The sequence below is a fragment of the Mustelus asterias genome, chromosome 2 (assembly GCF_964213995.1).
Source record: "Mustelus asterias chromosome 2, sMusAst1.hap1.1, whole genome shotgun sequence".
Classification (NCBI taxonomy): Eukaryota; Metazoa; Chordata; class Chondrichthyes; order Carcharhiniformes; family Triakidae; genus Mustelus; species Mustelus asterias.
The window spans coordinates 64343515-64366568 of record NC_135802.1 but is presented as its reverse complement, the minus strand read 5'-3'; the positions used below and the strand labels follow the sequence as shown (position 1 = coordinate 64366568).

General features: G+C 44.1%; 1 protein-coding gene across 1 annotated transcript in view; it reads right to left on the bottom strand.

The window, feature by feature from the left end:
• LOC144508500 (contactin-associated protein-like 2) overlaps positions 1 to 23054 on the bottom strand; it is a 1535312-nt gene that overhangs the window by 1083560 nt on the left and 428698 nt on the right. Inside the window, exon 5 of the mRNA XM_078236477.1 lies at positions 1716 to 1863. Coding sequence (XP_078092603.1) covers positions 1716 to 1863 — 148 coding nt within the window. The remainder of the gene's footprint in view (positions 1 to 1715; positions 1864 to 23054) is intronic.

Genomic DNA, 23054 nt, shown 5'->3' with positions numbered 1-23054 from the left:
AATCCCCTGCTCTCTAAAAATAAAAAAAATCTGTCTTCAGTGTTAACAAAAAAATCAGTGCTTACTATTTCCTCTGTTTGATTACATAAGCCTGAAGGTTATTATTGCAGGATTTGTACTACATGACTGATACCAAGGCTATCATCACAGTGGGTGTCTGTCATTTCACAATTACTCCAAAGTCACCACCCTCTTGATTGTCCACCACTGTTCCACGACCTCTGCTGGGTCTGCCCTGCTGGTGAGACAGGACATACCCAGGAATGTCCCAGACATCCCAGATGATAGTGTCCAGACATTGTCCGATTCTGTCAGCATGACTAGGCTGTTCTTTGACAAGTTCCAGAGACAGCTCTCCCAATTTTGATACAAGCTCCCAGATGTTGGCGAGGAGGACTTAGCAAGATTGACAGAGCTGGGTTTGCCATTGTCGTTTTGAGTGCCTAGATCGATGCTGGGTGATCCATCCGGTTTCATTCATGTAGACGTTAGAGTGGTTAGATACAACTGACTGGCTTGCTAAGCCATTTCACAGGGCACTTAAGAGTCAGCCACACTATCGTGAATCTGGAGTCATATGTAGGCATGACCAGGCAAGAATGGCAGATTTCCTTCCCGAAAGGGCATTAGTGAATCAGATGGGTTTTTACAACAATCAATAATGGTTTCATGGTCATCATTAAACATTTAATTTTTATTTATTGAATTGAAATTCCACTATCTGGGATATCTGGGTGGGATTCAAATCCTGGTCCCCAGAGTATTACCCTGGGTCTGCAGATTACAGTTTCACCAATAATACCACTGGACTACCGTCTTCCTGTTTTGTTGGATGAATCTTAACTAAATTGATCAGATGTTCATAATACACACAGAGAAAGAAAGGGACTTTTTCTGCCGCACTTTAAAAAAAATGATTGACAAATTAATTACCAATTGATGTTGGTCAGTATACTTCCAGTTAGATATCAATCAGTTGTGCTTTGCCAGCTCAAGTACAAACATGTCTGGTAAAGTTGTTTCTTTCTCAGTTTGGCTGCTAAACAGATTCTCTTTTTTGGTTTGTTTCCTAACCACCTCCCTGCACTCCACACACAAACTTTGAGGATTGCACAGGTCAACTTCCACCTTTTTGTTGATCAAATGAATCTCTGTGATCCTAAAACCTCCATTAAAATATTTCCCTTGCTGTAAACTAATACATCACATTTACTTTTGAAATTTTTGTCTTCCCAGATACATAGGTTTGAGCATAAAAAATAAAGCATATTTCCTAATGTACTTACACTAGCTAATCCCCCTAACAATAAGGGGAAATTTAGCATAACCAATTCACCTAACCTGCAAATACTTGAACTGTGGGAGGAAACCAGAGCACCCAGAGGAAACCCAAGCAGACATGAGGACAATGTGCAGACTCCGTACAGACAATGACCCAAGCTGGGAATCGGACCCGGGTCCCTGGGGTTGTGAGGCAGTGCTAACTACTGTGCCACCGTGTCGCCCTATGTCCCCTGTGCTAACAAGACTGGTAAACAATATCCAAGACAGCTGGATCCTGGGACTGGACACAATCCTTCAAAAGGCACGAACATTTTCTGCCATATCTTCAGGGATTAGTGTTACTTCAACAGTCAATATTCATTCCTTCGATTGACTAAATTCTATTGTGTAAGAAAGTTCTACAGTGGTTAATATTTGTAACTGAAACTTACAGTAGGAGCAGCCAAAGACTTCCATTCTCAGCCCAATATGACCTTCACCATTCCAGTCCAGTGGTACCAAGCGGACATAACGTGCAATGATTGGATGCTGTAAATCATGCCTCACAACTCCATCTGAGTTTGTGTTTCCTGCAAAGGCCTGGGAGAAATCAAGCACAGAATTGTTAGTATTAAGGAGTCAATATGTTGGGTAAAAAGCAAGGGTTTAACTGATCTTATATACTGACTTAACTGATTAACTTATATACTGATTTAACTGATTAACTTATATACTGATATAACTGATTTAACTGATTAACTTATATACTGATTTAACTGATCTTATATACTGACAAATTTTGCAGTACAAGCTCATTGAATGATATTTCATAATCGCCATGCTTTAATCTGTACTATACAAGAAAGCAAATCAAATCTGCTTTTTTTAAAACCATTGAACCTTAGAACTCCAAGTAAATTTGCAAAATACTTTTATTCACATATATCAAATCACTTTATTCTGTTATTTTCCAAAGCACAAGTAAAACAGTGATTCAACTGTGATGAAAAGTTAAAGTTTATTTATTAGTCACAAGTAAGGCTTACATTAACACTGCAATGAAGTTACTGTGAAATTCCCCTAGTCACCACAGTCCGGCGCCTGTTCGGGTCAATGCACCTAACCAGCACGTCTCTCAGAATGTGGGAGGAAACCGGATCACCCAGAGGAAACCCACAAGACGTGGGGAGAACATGCAAAGTCCACACAGCCAGGAATCGAACCCGGGTTCCTGGCGCTGTGAAGCAGCAATGCTAACCACTGTGCTACCATGCCACCCCACGATAAACTAACTGCTTTTCAGCTCTTGGTGAGCAGAGGGTGTTCTTATATTTGTCATATAGGCCAATCAGCCCTAACAAAACTATTACATAGTCCCAAATATGTTCTGCATCACCAATGGGAGCTAAAGAATACTGTTTTATTACTTAAGCTATTGACTAAGAGATTATTAAATTGCACAGATCATATACAGAGCTTAATAAACTCAAGACAAATACTCTGGCATAAGCAGTTGTTTCTTGTGCCCAGTTGCCTAGTCAAGCTAAAGCAAAGCATAACTACAGGGTTCGTGGTGGGAGATACAGGAAGGATATCAGAGGTAGGTTCTTTACGCAGAGAGTGGTTGGGGTGTGGAATGGACTGCCTGCAGTGATAGTGGAGTCAGACACTTTAGGAACATTTAAGCGGTTATTGGATAGGCACATGGAGCACACCAGGATGATAGGGAGTGGGATAGCTTGATTTTGGTTTCAGATAAAGCTCGGCACAACATCGTGGGCCGAAGGGCCTGTTCTGTGCTGTTCTATGTTCTATTGGAGTTTTCAGAAATGGTGTTTTCAAGAGTTTATAACCATAACATATTTTTAATGGGCTACTACACCAATTTGATTACTGAGTACTTCCCAGGAGTATTTTGTTATTCTGAAGATTTTGTTGTGGTGGTTGTACCCGTGGTGGCAGGAATGCATGTTTAAGGATTAAAACCATTTTCTTTCAATGATCCAAGGAGTTCAGTTGAATCAAAGAATTTGAGGGTGATGGGGAGATAGACTGCCTTTTTGTGGCTGAATTGATTGTGGCTGAGTTGATCTGGATGAATTGCAGTTGGAAATCTACTTTCCTTCTTGTACTGCTCTGGCTTTCGCTTTGGAAGATTGTTTGGATATGTCCAAGGTTTAAAGAGGAATAGAAGAGAAGATTATTTTGATCAGTTTCTAAAACAAGCCCATGGTTGCTCTGCATTTAATTAGATCCAGGTAGAAATCAATCATCACTTGTAAAGAATGGGATTTGTCCTATAGGTGATTCATTTATTTGTTATAGAATGGTTTATAATAAGCTACAAGGGCATTTTAATATCTTATACGAACAATGTAGCCTGCATGATTTGAGTGCTCTTGCTGGGAATGAGTGGGCTTTCTGGGACTACAAGGCCAGCTTCAACAAGGATCCAACTCAAAGCTTTTAATAGTGTCTTTCCCCTGCATTGTCAAGCAGTTTTAGCTTATAAGAGTTTCAGATCTTTGATCATGCCACACCACTGTTCCAAAAGGGTACCTTTTTCCACAACATGGAGTCACCAACCTTTGGCTGCTCTCATGGACCTTCAGGGCTTCTCTTGAGCCAATTTTGCTTCAAGTTTGCTCCTCATAGCTCATTTAGAGCCCAGTTCTCTGCTCCTTCTTAACTTTACTTAACAGGCTCTGTTTCTGATCTCTGTCCTTGTCCCTTACCTGGGACTGTTTTCTGGGACTTCTTTTTGTCCCACTACCTTGTTTGGGACCTTCTCACTGTCCCCCTCCATATGTCCTTCTCCCTGGGTCACTTCTCTAATGGTGCACTTCTCCAAATCACCCGACCTGCAATTTCACGCTGTTTCATTTTTCTTTTTCCTTTTGTTCTGCACGAGTGCACAAGGCAGGTTCCTGGCCTAAAAACATAAAAATGGACAAACTGCACATGCACAGGACTGGTTCCCAGCATGAAGATGTGAAAGACTCCAACTGGGTATGTGTGGCCTTTTCCCAGCCAGTGCATGCACAGAATTCCCGATGCCCGCTGGGAACTGTAGATTCTGAACTATAACTTTGATTTAAACTATTTTTTTCTTTATTTGTTTCATCAGAATACATTGATCGACAATAGAGGTGCTCCATTTGTTGATGACTTGACTTTATTCAAGCTGCTTTGTGGCAGACTGGCTGTTGACATGCCAATGTTGCTGATTCCCAGGGTATGATACACTTCAGTTGTACATGCACTTTGATCAGTCTAATTGTTTTCTCTGCAGGTTTTCTTTTTGCTGTCATAGTAATTAATGATTTTCTATTTTTGTCATCTTTTAAAGTTCAATTTTCTCTTTGTTCTTGCTGTGATTTAGTTCTTAATGTTTTTTTTCTCAATTACTTAGCATTGACTTTTGTTGTTTTGGAATGCTTCCCTGGATGACATTTGTTAATTGTTGGCAGCTCTTCAGGCAAGTCAGGCAAGGGAAGATCCAATAACCTACTGTGCTGCAGGCATGTGCCCCTTTTCTAAAACATCAGTGTGTTTGAGATAACAACCTGCAGCAGCCCTCCCATTTTATTGAGTTAACATCATGTTTTTATATGTACCGTCAGCCTCCATGTTTTTAGGGTGGTTGGACTATCCCACTCACCCTCAAATGTCTTTTGGAGAATAAAAATGACAACAGGTGAGAACATGACATGAAACCTTCAACCATCATTTTAGTTACCTGTTCAGCCCTTAGTGTTGTGCTAAAAATACAATAATGGGAATTTTTCGCTCTCTTACCATTGAGTAATGAAGGAGCAGATCACAAATATGGAAACGCATCAAATTGGTTAAAAGTGGAATATAACAGATTATTCCGGAACTTAACAAGCAGAAATGCACTAACATTGATCATTTTAGCATTCATGTAATTCTGATGGCATTTTGCAAAAAGCAACCTTCAGAACAACCATTTTCAATTTAACTTCATCCTGTATTTTAATACTATCATGTGTCATGTCATATTCATTGCCAGAAGAGCAATATCAAATATATTTTATAATGATTTTTTAACAGTTATTGGTGCTTATTGTTGTGTCTTTGATGTGAATCAAATACAGTTGTTACCATGAAGAGTAGATGCATTGTCACCTGTGAAGGGGACAGTGCAGAACTTCAAAAGGCCACAGACAAGTTGATGGAGGTCTAGGGGTACATGTTCATAGCTCCTTGAAAGTGGAGTCACAGGTGGACAGAGTGGTGAAGAAGGCATTCGGCATGCTTGGTTTCATCGGTCAGAACATTGAATACAGGAGTTGGAACGTCTTGTTAAAGTTGTACAAGACATTGGTATGGCCACACTTGGGATACTGTGTGCAATTCTGGTCACCCTATTATAGAAAGGATATTATTAAACTAGAAAGAGTGCAAAAAAGATTTACTAAGCTGCTACCGGGACTTGATTGATTGAGTTATAAGGAGAGGTTGGATAAACTGGGACTTTTTTCTCTGGAGCATAGGAGGCTGAGGGATGATCTTATAGAGGTCTATAAAATAATGAGGGGCACAGATGAGCTGGATAGTCAATATCTTTTCCCAAAGGCAGGGGAGTCTAAAACTAGAGGGCATCAGTTTAAGGTGAGAGGGGAGAGATACAAAAGTGTCCAGAAGGGCAATTTTTTCACACAGAGTGGTGAGTGTCTGGAAAGCTGCTAGAGGTAGTAGTAGAGGCGGGTACAATTTTGTCTTTTAAAAAGCATTTAGATAGTTACATGGGTATGATGGGTATAGAGTTGTATGGGCCAAATGTGGGCAATTGGGACAAGCTCAGCGGTTTTAAAAAGAAAGGGCGGCATGGACAAGTTGGGCTGAAGGGCCTGTTTCCATCCTGTAAAGCTCTATGACTCTATGACTATTATTATCAATAAATAAAATTCGGTTGGACACTTTACAAGAAAAAGATCGCAATCCTCAACTAAAAAATAATATTAATTCATGGGATGTGAGCGTCACTGGCTAGGCCAGCATTTACTGCCCATCCCTTGTTGCCCTTCAGAAGGGGGTGAACATAGACATAGAACAGTACAGCACAGAACAGGCCCTTCGGCCCACGATGTTGTGCCGAGCTTTATCTGAAACCAAGATCAAGCTATCCCACTCCCTATCATCCTGGTGTACTCCATGTGCCTATCCAATAACCGCTTAAATGTTTCTAAAGTGTCTAACTCCACTATCACTGCAGGCAGTCCATTCCACACCCCAACCACTCTCTGCGTAAAGAACCTACCTCTGATATCCGTCCTGTATCTCCCACCACGAACCCTATAGTTATGCCCCCTTGTAATAGCTCCATCCACCCGAGGAAATAGTCTTTGAACGTTCACTCTATCTATCCCCTTCATCATTTTATACACCTCTATTAAGTCTCCCCTCAGCCTCCTCCGCTCCAGAGAGAACAGCCCTAGCTCCCTCAACCTTTCCTCATATGACCTACCCTCCAAACCAGGCAGCATCCTGGTAAATCTCCTCTGCACTCCTTCCAGCGCTTCCACATCCTTCCTATAGTGAGGTGACCAGAACTGCACACAATATTCCAAATGTGGTCTCACCAAGGTCCTGTACAGTTGCAGCATAACCCCACGGCTCTTAAACTCCAACCCCCTGTTGGTGAGCTGCCTTTTTAAATTGTTGCAATCCCTGAGGTGTAAGTACACCCACAGTGTTGTTAGTGAGCCAGTGAGAGAGTTCCAAGTTTTTGACCCAGCGACAGTGAAGGAATCGCGATATATTTCCAAAGCAGGATTATGAATGACTTCAAGGGGAACCTCCAAGTCGTGGTGTTTGCATGTATCTGCTACCATTGTTCTTCTAAATGGTAATTGTCATGGTTTGGAATGAGCCTTCATGAGTTCCTGCTGTGCATCTTGTAGATAGCACACATAGCTACCACTGTTCGTCAGTGGTGGAGGGAGTGAATGTTAATGGAAGGGGTAGCTATCAAGCGGGTATCGAGAATATATTTATTATTCTCCTCGGCTTCATTTACCCTCTCTGCTCCTCTCTAATTTTATATTCCATTCTTTTCTTTAAAGAAGATGCTGTCTTATAAAATGGCAACATTTCATCGCGTCCCAGCCATCTTCCAGTATCCTGCTTGAGTCATCATAATAAGGCTAGTCAGTGAGTGCTATCTGTTGATGAGGGAATCACAACCATATCTATTCCGATTCTCATCTGGTGCTCGCACATGCATACACTGTGTGGCAATGGTACCTCATTTTTCGTTTTTTAGTCCAGAGGCACTGAGACCAATTATGTGCCCGTGCTATCATCAGTTAATTCAGCAAAGACCAGTGATCAAGTCTGCAACCTTTCATATTGACAGTGAATTCAACTAATTAGATATCAGGAGAGTTTTATGCTTCATTTATTTCTCAGCAATAATTCAGAACATAGTTTCAAAATGCCGAACATTGCTTTGGGTGCAACAAAACAAACCCTTGTTTTAGATTGTGGGCATTTTCCACAGCACAAAGTCAGCAGCCACCAACTTTGCAGGGGAAAAGAGTTTTACATGCCAGTTAATGAAATACCAATTCAGTGTTCTGTACAAAAGAGACCTTGGGTGGTATTTAATGGAGGTGATGGGGGTCTTGCCACTGACTGGAGAACTGACGAGAGCCCAGTGTTACCTCTTTTAGGGAATGCCTGCCATATGAAGTGCTACATAGGCACAGGCAGCAGAAGGCCTTACCCTGTATCAAAGACCCTGAGGGTGGAAAGCCCAGTCAGAAGCTTGCAGTTCTATTGAATGGCAGTGCCACTGTGAAGGGGTTGATTGCTGCAGAATATAGAGTTAACTCTTAAGAGCATACTGCACGTGTACAATAGAAACTCTATGACAGCAAAATCACTCACAGAAAGGATGTCTAAGTAGCATCTTAGAGAACAGCTCTTTATATGCTAAAGTTATTTAACCTTCATCAATAATTGGCACAATTTTCTGAAAAGATAAAGAGCATTGCTTCCAGCAAGATCTCTTCTAGAATAAGAGGCTAATTAATCCGGAGGCAAATGCATAATAACAGAGCTGTTGTTGCTACAATGCCTGCTCAAGTCCTAGTATTGTCGCTGAATCCCAGGCAGCAGGTGAGTCATGGGAGGACGGGTGTCATGGGGTGGGAGTTACCAGGAGGAGGGGAGAGATTGGCAGCAAGAGCGGGGGTTGCCTTTGACAAAATAACATGCTGCCCCCCCTGAGAACCCGTAAATAACTGTGCACAGGTTTGCTCATTGTGGTCCTCAGATCATGAGTCACTGCACCCCCAGCACCCTCCCCACCCATCCACCCACAGGTGGGTTACTACCATTAACAATAAGTCTACTTAAGGGCTTCAATTGTCAACTGGACAAGACGGCTTTCCATAAGCCTTACCATGGTTTAAGGTGGGAAGGCAGCTGGGTCCCCACTTGCCTGATAATTGCCTCTCTCTTCCGCCTCCCCTCCCTCCCCCCCTGAAATCCCTCACTACCTCCTCAGGCCACTAACCACGGGTATTAAATTCCATCACAAGTGGTTCAGCTAACTTCTTCTAAAAACATAGCTGACTGTCTTCCACATCTTTTGTTGGAAATGCAAATTAACAAACAAGAGGAATTTCAATTAATTTATCACCTTTCATACTCTCAAGTCGTTTTAAGGCATTTACAGTCAGTTAAGTACCTCTGAAACATAGTCACTGTTGTAATGTTGCGAAATGTGGCAGCCAATTTCCACACATCCACATCCCACAAACAGCCTTGAACATGACCAATTAACCTGTTCCAATGATGTTGATTGAGAGACCAATATTGGCAGGACATTACAAAAACTGCCCTCCTCTTCTTTGAATGAGGCCATGGGATCTTTTATGCCCACTTGAGAGGGTAGATGGAGCCACAGTTTAACATTCCATCAGAACAATAGTACCTCCCTCGGTACTGCACAGAAAGATTAATCGACATTATACCCTGATGTCTCTGGAGTGGGGGCGAAACTCATAACCTTCTGACAAGTGTACTTACTACCACTTAGCCTGTTCTGATCTATTAATGCACAAAACCAAGTGCTCTGTTATCACAAATTATGCACTTGAGTATCTCTGGGCATCACAGGCTTCAGCGTACCCCAACAGCAATGCACTAATCTCAACCTGGAAACATTCCATCCTGGTCATAATTTCCTGCCTGCCAAATAATAACACCACTTCTTTCGATGATGCACACTGCCTTAATGGGGCAAATACTGCCTTGTTCATATCACAACTTCTTAATTGATTTCAGCATTCACTAGAAAGGTATCTAGAATTACATCATGAGGAGAGAGTGCACAAACTTGGGTTGTATTTCCTGAAAGGAAGGTTATAGAAGTTAAGCCGTGGTTTGATTGAAGTATTTCAGATTTTGAAAAGGAGCAGGTAAGAGGTTCTTTTTTTTTTAAGAGTTGGGGAGTTTAGGACCAGGAAATATAGAGCCTGGCCATTCAGGAGAGAATCGAGGAAACATATCTTCGTGAAAGGAATGGTAGAATTGTGCAACTCTCTCAAACAAAAAACTGTAGGTACTTTTTCAAATAATCGTGTTAAATTTGACAGTGAAAGGTTTTTTTTTGGACAGTGATATGTTTTTGCTGGACAAGGGAATAAATAGATATAAAGCCAAAGCAGCTGACTGGAGTTAAAATACAGATTAGCCATGATGTCTTTTAATGGCTTGAGGGACTGCCTGAGCAATTCCTGCTCCTATGTTTCTAAAATAAGGGCATTTAGCATCTGTAATACAAGATTTGTGATTTGGAATGGTGGCTGAGGCATAATAAATCACCTGAGAGCTTCAAAAAGTGGTTGATTTATGAAACTTCTGCTCTCTGTTACGTGTCATCTTTAGATGACATTTTAAGGAAATACTGCCACCAGCAATTCATAAAAATGCACTGATGTCCAATCCTGTCACTGACTAGTGTGGACTGTACAATGCACTCAGCTGAAGCACAATGAAGCTGCTGAATTTCATTTCATCGTGATGGCAAGATCCTGAGGCACTGCTGGCAATTTGGAGAGGGGAGTGATAATAGTTATAAAAAATAATTTTGTACTTTTTGCATGGAATTTTCAAATATATTTGGTACTTAATGAAGAAAGGGATTTATGAGCAACAGGACAATGACCTTATTTGGAGAAAATAAGAAAAAATAATCCCGCAGTGATTTACTATGTTGTGTGCAAGAAAAAATGGTTTAAATACTAAGTAAAATGTTTTTAAATCATCAGCTCACAGTTTTTCCAATATTATTGTCTGTATTGCTTTGCTATGCATATTAAGTCAGCAAAACTACATATATACATTTTGTGTGTCTTTTAAAAATTCCTAAAGCTCGACAGAGGCTGTCAATGTCCCTTTGATGTTCCATGGCTTTCCCATCGACAAATCCCCACGAAAAGCCTGTACTGTGCTGTACTGTTCTACGTTCTATCTCAGGGTCACCAGAAACCTAACTGCAATAGCCACATAAATATTATTCTTACAAGAGCAAGTGGAAGGTTGGGTATCCTGCAATGAGCAACACTCCTCTGATTGCAGGCACCCACTGTTTGTGTTACTGCAGTTAAAGCAATATTAAAACGGCTTGACATTATCCAGGATCAAGAAACCCACTCAACTGACAAGCCATACAGCACCTTAAATGTTCATTACTTCACATTCGGTGCATCGTGCTACAGTGCCCACCATCTATAAGTGCACTACAGTGACATTGCCAAGGTTTCTTCAACAGCACCTCCCAAATCTGCATTCTCTAACATTAAGAAGGCAGCAGAATGATGCATGGAAACACCACCACCTCCAAGTTCACTTGAAGTCACACACCATCCTGGCATGAAAATGCTTAATTGTTCCTTCACAGTCACTGATCCAGAACCTGGAACTTTCCTACCAAACAGCAGCATGTAGCAGTATGTTTGCATTTAGATGGTTTCCTGTCCTTTATCTCTATTAGGTGTTACTGCTGAAAAGTACGAGTATGGAGTATGAAAGAAGAATGTGAGACACAATCTTAAAAAACAAGATCCTTGGCATTCACTATCAAGGCTTTCTTGAAACATAAAATTCTGGACATCTGCCATTAATTGTGGAGCATGCGAGCCAGCACCTCAAAAGAAACATTGGAAAACTAGAAAAAAAAAGGCACCATTATCCTTTTCACCTGGTATCTGGCAAGCCAGTAGAGGAAGCTGGACCCAAGAGCATCCGAGTTCACTTGATCATTTGTATTCTTATTTCCAATTTATCGACCTGCTCCAAATTCCCTGGTTATAAAAATGATCTATTGGGAATCGAATATTTCTCATCAGTGTTTACTGTTGAGAAAGCATGGATGTTAGGGAACTTGGGGAAATAAATAGTGATGTCTTGAGGAGTGTACATATTACGGAGAAGGAGGTGCTGGAAGTCTTAAAGTGCGTCAAGGTAGATAAATTCCCAGGACCTGATTAAGTGTATCCCAGGATGTTGTGGGAGGTTAGGGAGGAAATTGCGGGTCCCCTCGCCGAGATATTTGAATCATTGATAGTCACAGGTGAGGTGCTGAAGATTGGAGGGTGGCAAATGTTATGCCTTTGTTTAAAAAGGGCTGCAGGGAAAAGCCTGGGAATTACAGGCCAGTGAGCCTCGCATCTGTGGTGGTTAAGTTGTTGGAAGGTATTTTGAGAGACAAGATCTACAGGCATTTAGAGATGCAAGGACTGATAAGGGACAGTCAGCATGGCTTTGTGAGTGGAAAATCATGTCTCACAAATTTGATTGAGTATTTTGAAGGGTAAATAAGAAGGTAGATGAGGGCAGTGCAGTTGATGTTGTCTACATGGACTTTAGCAAGGCCTTTGACAAGGGATCGCATGGTAGGATGTTGCATAAGATTAAATCTCACAGGATTCAGGCTGAGGTAGCTAAATGGATACAAAATTGGCTTGATGACAGAAGTTACAGGGTGTTGTAGGGGGTTGTTTTTCAAACTGGAGGCCTGTGACCAGCAGTGTGCCTCAGGGATCAGTGCTGGGTCCACTGTTATTTGTCATTTATATTAATGATTTGGATGAGAATATAGGAGGGACGGTTAGTAAGTTTGCAGATGACACCATGATTGGTGGCATAGTGGACAGTGCAACGGGACCTTGATCAATTGGGCCAGTGGGCTGATGAGTGGCAAATGGAGTTTAATTTAGATAAATGCAAGGTGTGCATTTTGGGAGATTGAACCAGAGCAAGACTTACTCAGTTAATGGTAGGGGGTTGGGGAGAGTTACAGAACAAAGAGATCTAGGGGTACATGTTCATAGCTCCTTGAGAGTGGAGTCACAGGTGGACAGAGTGGCGAAGAAGCATTCAGCATGCTTGGTTTCATTGGTCAGAATATTGAATACAGGAGTTGGGACGTCTTGTTGAAGATGTACAAGACATTGGTAAGTCCACGCTTGGAATACTGTGTACAGTTCTGCTCACCCTATTATAGAAAGGATATTATTAAACTGGAAAGAGTGCAGAAAAGATTTACTAGGATGCTACCGGGACTTGATGGATTGAGTTATAAGGAGAGGCTGGATAGACTGGGACTTTTTTCTCTGGAGCTTAGAAGGCTGAGGGGTGATCTGAAAGAGGTCTATAAAATGAGGGGCATAGATCAGCTAGATAGTCAATATCTTTTTCCAAAAATAGGGGAATCTAAAACTAGAGGGCATAGGTTTAAGGCGAGCGGGGAGGGATACAAAAGTGTCCAGAGCGCCAATTCTTTCAAACAGAGAGTGGTGAGTGTCTGGAACAAGCTGCCAGAGGTAATAGTAGAGGCGGGTACAATTTTGTCTTTTGAAAAGCATTTAAACAGTGATGCGCGACAATCAAGCATGAGGTACAAGGCTTCAGCGATTGAAGGCTTTTATTGACAAACAATGGAACTATCTAACACGAGTACACCAATCCAGACTGGAGGGGTCCCGCCTGAGCAGAGGGTCTTATACCTCTCCCCAGGAGGCGGGGCCCGACTGGGATGTGCCATAACAACATCCACCACAGGTATATTAATCCCACAGTGTAAACACCCTAACCCAACAACATTATAACAACCCCCACAGTGGCAACACCCTAACCCAACAGTAACATTGGAATAACCCCACAGTGGTAACCAACGATGGTTCGCCACATTCACCCCTCCTTTAAAAACAAAGGCCGGCGGGGTGCGAAAACAGATTACATATATACAACAAATCTACAAGTCCAGACGGTCTGGAGGACCGCACCGTCGCTGTGATCTTCGCAACACCGGTTGCGACACCGGAGTAGGTGCTTGCGGTGGCGTTCTCTCCAAAACAGCGTCCGGCTGTCCCCTCGAGGACTCACGGGCCGGTTGACCCTGGTGAAGCGGTGGTGCAGGGGATCCTGGTACCTTCTGTGGTGGCGCCGATCTCCGAGTCTCAGGCAAGCTGTACATGGGAGTATAACTGTTATGCACTGGTCCCAGTGCTGACCGCGCCACGTCTGGGGAAGAAAGAAGTGAAAGGGGGTTCGTGACAGGGGGTATAGGAGCGACAGGAGTTGCTACGTCCCCTGCGGGCGCCAGTTCTCGAATCGAGACTGTGTCCTCTCGCCCGTCAGGATATGCCACATAGGCATACTGAGGGTTGGCATGGAGGAGTTGGACCGGTTCGACCAAGGGGTCGGACTTGCGGGCCCTCACATGTCGCCGCAGAAGGACGGGTCCTGGGTACGTCAACCAGGCTGGTAAGGAGATCCCCGAGGACGACTTCCGAGGGAATGAGAACATCCTCTCGTGGGGAGTAGCATTGGTTGCCGTACACAGGAGGGAGCGAATGGAATGAAGCGCATTTGGAAGGACCTCCTGCCACCGGGAGACTGGAAGGCCCCTGGACTTCAGCGCCAATAGGACAGCCTTCCAGACTGTAGCATTCTCTCTCTCCACCTGTCCGTTACCCCTAGGGTTGTAGCTCGTGGTTCTACTAGAGGCAATCCCGTATGAGAGCAGGAATTGCCTCAAGTCGTTACTCATGAACGACGAGCCCCTGTCGCTATGTATGTAGCAGGGGTACCCGAACAGGGTAAAAAGTTCACTGAATTCCTTAATCACTGTGGCAGTCGACGTATCCGCACAGGGGACAACAAACGGGAACCGGGAGTATTCATCTATGATATTGAGAAAATACACATTCCGGTCCGTTGAGGGAAGGGGGCCCTTAAAAACCACACTCAGCCTCTCGAAGGGGCGAGTGGCCTTGACCAATTGTGCCCGGTCAGGTCGATAAAAGTGCGGTTTGCATTCCGCGCAAATCCGACAGCTTCTTGTTACTGACCTGACATCCTCCACCGAGTAGGGCAGGTTGCGGGCTTTGATGAAGTGGTAGAGCCGAGTGACCCCAGGATGGCACAGGTCATTATGGAGGGCGTTCAAGCGGTCCTCCTGCATGATAGCGCATGTTCCGCGCGAGAGGGCATCCGAGGGCTCAGTGAGTTTCCCTGGACGATACATAATATCGTAATTATAGGTGGAGAGCTCAATTCTCCACCGCAAGATCTTATCATTCTTGATCTTGCCCCTCTGCGTATTACTGAACATAAACGCCACGGATCGTTGATCCGTGATCAGGGTGAACCGCTTCCCCGCCAGGTAATGGCGCCAGTGTCTGATGGCCTCCACAATAGCCTGAGCCTCCTTCTCCACCGCTGAATGCCGAATTTCGGGACCTTGAAGGGTGCGGGAAAAAAACGCGACGGGCCTGCCTGCCTGGTTCAGTGTGGCGGCCAGGGCGAAATCCGATGCATCACTTTCCACCTGAAAAGGGATGGATTCATCCACCGCGTGCATCGTGGCTTTCGCAATGTCACTTTTCAAAGCCTTGAAGGCCAATTGGGCCTCCGGCGTGAGTGGGAAAGTCGTGGACTTGATGAGCGGACGGGCTTTGTCCGCGTAGTTGGGGACCCACTGCGCATAATAAGAAAAGAAGCCGAGGCATCTCCTCAGTGCTTTTGCGCTAGCGGGCAAGGGAAGTTCGGTGAGGGGGCGCATACGGTCTGGATCAGGGCCGATGACCCCGTTTTCCACCACGTATCCCAGGATGGCTAACCTGCGCGTACGGAATACACACTTCTCCCTGTTATAGGTCAGATTCAGGCGAGACGCAGTGCGCAGAAAGTTCTGGAGGTTTGTGTCATGGTCCTGCTGGTCATGGCCGCAGATGGTGACGTTATCCAGGTACGGGAAGGTAGCCCGCAACCCGTTCTGGTCCACCATTCGGTCCATAGCACGCTGGAAGACCGAGACCCCATTGGTGACACCAAATGGAACCCTAAGAAACTGATACAAACGACCATCCGCCTCAAAAGCCGTATATTGTCGGTCCTCTGGGCGGATGGGGAGTTGGTGGTAGGCGGACTTAAGGTCTATGGTGGAGAACACCCGGTACTGCGCAATCTGATTGACCATATCAGATATGCGCGGGAGAGGATACGCATCCAGCTGCGTATAACGATTAATGGTCTGACTGTAGTCGATGACCATCCGGGGTTTGTTCCCGCTTTTAACCACCACGACCTGCGCTCTCCACGGACTAGCACTGGGCTGTATGATCCCTTCTTTGAGGAGCCGCTGAACCTCAGATCTAATGAAGATCCGGTCTTCAGCGCTGTAACGCCTACTTTTAGTAGCGATGGGCTTGCAGCCTGGTACCAGATTCTTAAATAAGGAGGGTGTGGTGATCTTTAGTGTGGAAAGATTGCATGCGGGGCGCTTTGGACAATTTGGAGGCTGCGGCTGATTCCCTACTGCCAGCGAAGGGAGTGGCCCACCGTACTGTAGGATCACACTCTTCATGTGGACCATAAAGTTTAGTCCGAGGAGAATTGGCGCGCAAAGGTGCGATAACACAAGGAGCCTGTATCGCTCGTAAATTGTGCGCTGCACCTCCAGGGTTACCATACAATGTCCTTGGATTGGTACAGACCGGGACCGTGATGCCATAGAAATTGTCTGTTTGGCAGGTAGAACCCGGAGTCCACACCTCTTTGCAGTGTCAGGGTGAATAAAACTCTTGGTACTCCCACTGTCAAACAGACAATACACAGTACGACCATTTACCTTGATGTTCATCATCGAACAGTCAAGGCTGTGATGCTTTGTCTGGTCCAGAGAGATCGACGCCACCATTGGCCCTTGGATGTCACTGCATGCAGCCGAGGTTGATACTGAGGACCCCTGCTGGTCGCTCCTGGTCGTCGTCGACCACGATGGCCGCCCCCATGAATCGCACGTGGGTGAGGGCGCCAAGCGTAGCGACTCCTGGTGGTCATCTTCCTCCTCCGCCAGCCACGATGGCGTCGTCCTGGATTCGCACGTGGTCGGACCTCGTGGATACTGCGACGCCGAAGGAGATTGTCTCCGCTCTGGAGGGTCACAGGCTGCACTGCCGTTCTTGGACTTCGATCTGCAGACTTTCGCGTAGTGCCCCTTTTTACCGCACTGACTGCAGATCACTGTTTTAGCTGGACACTGTTGCCGTGGATGCTTGGCCCCTCCGCAAAAATAGCACCGCTGGCCACCTGGAGCTGCCGCCGTCGTCGGGTCGATATGGGAGCGCGAACCCGTGGGGCGAGGAGGGATTTGTGCTTGCTCCTGCCACGTTGTCTCCACGTGGTCTTCGGGGTACAGAGCCAAGCTTTTCGACGCTGCCTCCAGCATCTCAGCCATCTCCATCGCTTGGGTCAGGTTGAGGTTCCCTTTCTCCAGTAGCTTAAGCCGGATGTACGAGGACCCTACTCCTGCTACAAACGCATCTCAGGCGAGGTCGTACATATACTGCTCAGCCGACACAGCTTTGCAGTCGCAGCCCCTGGCAAGCTGCAAGAGCTCATTGGCGTAGTCCTCCATGGTTTTGCCCGACTGCCGACGTCAGGTAGCGAGGAGGTAACGAGCGTGAATCTCGTTGGGTGGTCTCGTGTATCGTTTCTTCAAGAGCTCGATGGCCCTCGGGTAAGTGGTGGCTGCACGAATCGCAAGATAGACCGTGTCGCTTACCCTCGCGTGGAGGACCTGGAGTTTGTCGTCGTCCGTAGTAACTGCTGCAGAGGCCGCCAGGTAGTCCTCGAAACACTTCAGCCAGTGGTCGAAGGTGTTAGAGGCACCGACCGCACGTGGGTCCAGCGTCAGACGCTCTGGTTTCAGCATTTGCTCCATACTCTCTTTACTGTCGAGAGTTTTGTGTCTGTCAATAAAATTGATGCGCGACAATCAAGCACGAGGTACAAGGCTTCAGCGATTGAAGGCTTTTATTGACAAACAATGGAACTATCTAACACGAGTACACCAATCCAGACTGGAGGGGTCCCGCCTGAGCAGAGGGTCTTATACCTCTCCCCAGGAGGCGGGGCCCGACCGGGATGTGCCATAACAGCATCCACCACAGGTATATTAATCCCACAGTGTAAACACCCTAACCCAACAACATTATAACAACCCCCACAGTGGCAACACCCTAACCCAACAGTAACATTGGAATAACCCCACAGTGGTAACCAACGATGGTTCACCACAAACAGTTACATGGGTAAGATGGGTAAAGAGGAATATGGGTCAATTGCGGGCAGTTGGGACCAACTTCGGTGTTTTAAAAAAAAGGGCAGCATGGACAAGTTGGGCCGAAGGGCATGTTTCCATGCTGTAAACCTCTATGACTCTATGAAAGCAATTATTCCAATTGTTTAATTATGGAAAGCTTCTGTGCAAACCACCTTCAAAATAAACAACTACATATTTCATTCAATGTCTATTTCAGAGCTAAAACAACCCACAGCAATCTCCTTTCTGGCTGATTCTCTTCATACTGATGAAGGTCACAAAATATATTCCCTGAATTTTTGAAGATGCATCTGAATGAAAGTTTGTTGTGGAAATTGTCCTGGTCAGCAATATTCTGATGCACATGGTACAGCAGGACAATTCTTTTAATACTTTCTTTTAATGTTGAGTGAAGTCATTTCTCTTTCAATCCCTCTCACGGAAGCCTTAAAAGCTATTTTGTGACTTTTATTAGTGAACCGGAAGGATGCAATCTGGTGTCTGCAGACTCAAGGATGGTGGCTTCGGTCACTGCTATTCTGTTCAATATTTAACGATTCTACTTTTTGCCATGCAAATTATTTTCTACTGAAATCTCAAACTCAGCTTTCACATTATAAGGCCAACTTTAACCTTGCAAATTTCACAGAAGTCAGACAGGTGGACAGTTAAAATCTCCAGTCTGACTTAGCCACACATGCTACCTTTCTGCATGTTGTGGTATTAACCTGCTCTTCTGAGAGAGACCCATCCTCTGGAAAATGGTGGGGGTCCTTCTTTAATTGTGTAAATAGGACTCTGCTGATAACGTGATAGTATTTGATTAAGTAAACAGTAAAAACTGTGGCAAATGGATTTCAATGTAGGCAATTGTAAGGTCATCCACTTTTGACATAAAAGTGATTAAACAAGATATTTTCAAAATGGTGTAAAGCTAGAAATAGTGAAGGTCCCAGGTATACAAATCATTGAAATGTAATGAAAAAGTGAAGAAAATAATAGGCTCAATTTTGCAGTCTTAATAACATTTCCGCTATTGAGGGTAGGAATAACTTACACATTTGTACACACTTGTGCTGTGTCAGGGAGTTCCAGAGAAGCCTCTACTGGTTGACCCGTCATGAATTTGGGCTCATTGTTCAAAAGTAACATGGATTTTTTTTTAGGGCCAGTATGATCAGCAGCAGGTTCTGGTTGGGAGTGGATCTATCATTCTAGGATGGTGCTGGCAGCAGCAGGAGAGAGCTTTCAGCGATGAGTGCAGATGTTTTGGCCTGAATTTCTCTCCCGCGAGGCAGAGAGAGGGAGTCAGAAAAATTCCTGGCTCAGCCCACCCACCTTCGGAGAACCTGCCCGCTAAAGTGGGATCTTTATTGCTGGAGAGCAGGATGAAGTTAGGAGGCTGCCAGGTGCAGAAGCAGGCTGTTTAAAAGGCCTACATTTTGTGGGACTTCATCCATAGTTAAAATACAAAATATCCACCGTGTCCCATCCATGCCACCTCATGTCCTCAACCAGGTTATATCTTGACCCACCCCCATGGTCTCTCATGCCTCAATGTCAAGCTATGTCCCTCCACCCAGCCCCACAGCTCCTCATGCCCCCTCTGCTAAGGTATAGCACTCGAATTGACCCTCTGTACATTGTATCAAACCAAAGAACCCCATAGTGATAGAATGTTTTAAGCTTTTAAAACAGTCATTCATTAATTACTACAATATTAAAACATTTAATTACAAGGCAATAAGAATGTCAAGACCTTTTAAAGTATCAATAACAGAAACCACCATCCCTTAAAACCATCCTCGTGTAAACAAAAATTTTGGAAATTGACCACAGAGATCAGAGAGCCGAGTTTTCTCAAAATTGCACAAGAGTGCTGGATCAGGCATGAAAAGACATGGGCTTGCCGGCTCCAAGTGGAGAGGATCTCCAAGAAGATTGCACATATCGACACAGACATCAAGTTTCTACAAAGATGTAAGAAAGCTTACAAGATACCGAAAGGACTACAGATCACGAACTGTGCTTACCTCAGTCCAACACTGGCATCTCCACATCAGGCATGGAAAGCATTGCGAAGTTTGCTGGTTAAAAACTGCCTTTTCTAGCCAGATCAAAATGGCACTCTGTGCAATTTTAAGGGGCTGGTGAGTATTACACAGCAAGCTGTGGGTGCATGGGTGGGGGAGGTGTTGCCTCATTTGCATTGTAAGTGAAAGATAAATAAAGACCAGAGCGGCAATTCCTTGGCAGGGAGTTTCTGCTCCTCAGAATACATATAAGGGCTTGGTATTTCAGGAGGAGACTGTTCTTCATAGAAGTATTCACAGAATCCTACAGTGCAGAAAGAGGCCATTTGGCCCATTGAGTCTGCACCAACCACAATCCCACCCAGGCCCTATACTCATAACCCCATGCATTTACCCATGCAAGACCCCCTGACACTAAGGGGCAATTTAGCATGGCCAATCCACCTAACCCGCACATCTTTGGACTGTGGAGGAAACCAACGCAGACACGGAGAGAATGTGGAAACTCCACACAGACAGTGACCCAAGCTGGGAATCAAACCCTGGTCCCTGGCACTGTGAGGCAGCAGTGCTAACCACTGTTCCACCGTGCTGCTAATCACTTATGCTAAGTGATTGGCTTTTATAACAGTGTACCTGGAATTCAGCAGCCTGGACCTCCACAGAAAATGTATTCTTTCATTTTGGTACAATGTCTCAGGTGACAGAACAGAACCTGGCATGGGTTTGTGTGCGCTACAGTTTCTGGTCAATTTAGCATGTAACTGCCTGAGAGGTGCCAAAAGCTTTATTTGCACTCATCTAGCCCATATCAATGAGATGTCCTACCACCAACCCTAAAAACTACGTCAGTGCTGAAGGGCACCATTAAAGCATGATCCAAGGATTTTCAGGGTTATATTCTTTCCCTGCACACAAGTAAAACTGCATAATTTAAAGCAACTTAAATCTCTTCTTGAACTTCTCTTACGGAAGTAGGCCATAATATTGGAAAATTCTTTTCATTTTGGCATTATTCTAGTAAATCTATGTTGTCCTTTCTAGAAGCTGCATAAAGTACAATAGATGTGGTTTGATCAGCATTTTGTAAAAATTATTGTAAAATTTTATCTTTAACTTGCATCTTTTACGACTGGATAGTAAGATCTCAGAATGAAACCCTGGCTCAATAGACCATAACATTTTGTTTAGAGACATTGATGAACAGACTGCCAATTAACTATTAACAAAAGAGTGAAACATTTAGTCAACATGAAAAGGCTGACTACAATACAATACTCCTTCATCCCACCAATACAAATCAAATCACATTTGCAATCAGGTCTTTGGCACTGTAGCCAAAGACGATCGGAAGATTGTGCTATCTATTTCCACTGTGAATTTCCTCAACAACCTATGATAATCCTACCTGGACCATGTACTTTTCTGTTGTATGTGTTGGCAGCTTTCCTAGTCTTTAATTCACCTTACGACTTGACTGTCGCTGGCAAGGCCAGCATTTACTGTACATCCCGAATTGCCTTGGGAGAGGTGAGTGAGCCACCTACCACTGAATGCTTGCGAGGTAACTTCAGAGTGCAGGTAAGAGTCAACCACATTCATGTGGGTCTTGGTTCACATGCCAGCCTCACCACTTAAGGACAGCAGATTTTCTCCCCTGGAGGATGTTGGTGAACCAATTAAGTTTTAACAATAATCCGGTACTTTCATGATCACCGTTACTGAGGGAAGTTTTTAATTCCATCTTTATTAATCACTTAAATTTCAATCCCCCCTCCGCCCTATTGTGGGATTTGAATCTATGTCCCTGGAGCATGGGTCCAAGCTTCTGGATTATTAGTCCAATAACATACCACTAAACTACTTCCTCAATTTGCTGGAATTAGCTCTCTTCCATTTAAACATTTTATTCTCAATTAATGATGGCCTTCTCCATAATAAGTTTAAAGCTTACAATACTATCATCACTACTTTACCTTAAATTGATGTGATTTTCTTCACATTACCCATTTCAATCCCCTGACTAGATTGAAAAATGCGTCCTTCTTTGTTAGACAGGAAACACAGTGATCAAGAAAATTCTCCTGAACCCACTTTAGAAATTCCTCCCCTTCAATCACAATCATTTCCCTATTTAATATTGGGTAAGGTAAAGTCTCCCATTATCGCAACTCTGATTGTTGCACCTCTCAGTAATTTGTTTGCAAATATGCTCCTTTATCCTCTTCTCACTATTTGGCGGCCTATAAAATGCATTATTTATTAGTTCCTTTATTGTTTCTTACCTCCAGCCAAATAGGTTCTGTCTTTGACCTGTCAAAAATATTCTCTCTTTTTGGTACAGTGATATTTTCCTTCATCAAAACATTTACCATTTCTCCTTTATTGCCATCCCCATCTTTTCTGAATTCCTTGCAGCTAGGAATATTAAGCACCTAATCCTCCCCCTTTCTGAACAAGCACTCAGCATTTCAAACCAATAGACCTCTCTATATTTCTGATGGTCCCACCTAATTCTGTATCAGTTCAAACTCTTGGTCCTCTTTACACCTCATATATCTTGGTGCCCAAGTCCCCACCAAATGTGTTTAAGCCCTCACTCACTCATCTATTTTGAACAGGTCCTTCCTGGCATAGAACTGGTCCCAATGTTTTTCTGAACACTTCCTTTCAGCCTTCCCTACTACTTGCCAAACTCCCCACTTTTGAGTCAAATTTCCAGATTATGTTCCCTGTGCCCAAGTCCAAATTAACTATACGTCCAATGAGAAAGCAAGTGGACCTTTTATTGTCTTAAGGTGCGTCATGTCAGATCTTTCTTTCAGCCCCAAAAGATGCTTTTGTTGTTTTGTTTCATATACATCAATAAGTTTTCTATTCATTCTGCTATATTTTCTTGTCTGTATTCCCAGCGCCAACAGTTTTCATCAGCACAGGGAAAGAGGGCAAGTTCTGATTCCACAACCAGATGGCCTGTGTTGCCGGCTCTATTGCAGAGGTGGGCACTTCTAATCATCTGCAATTTTCAAAGAGATAGGCTGTCTTTGGAAGGTAATGTGATTCATTCTAGCTCATAAGTTCTGTGAAGCATGGGGCAACATTGTTTGCAG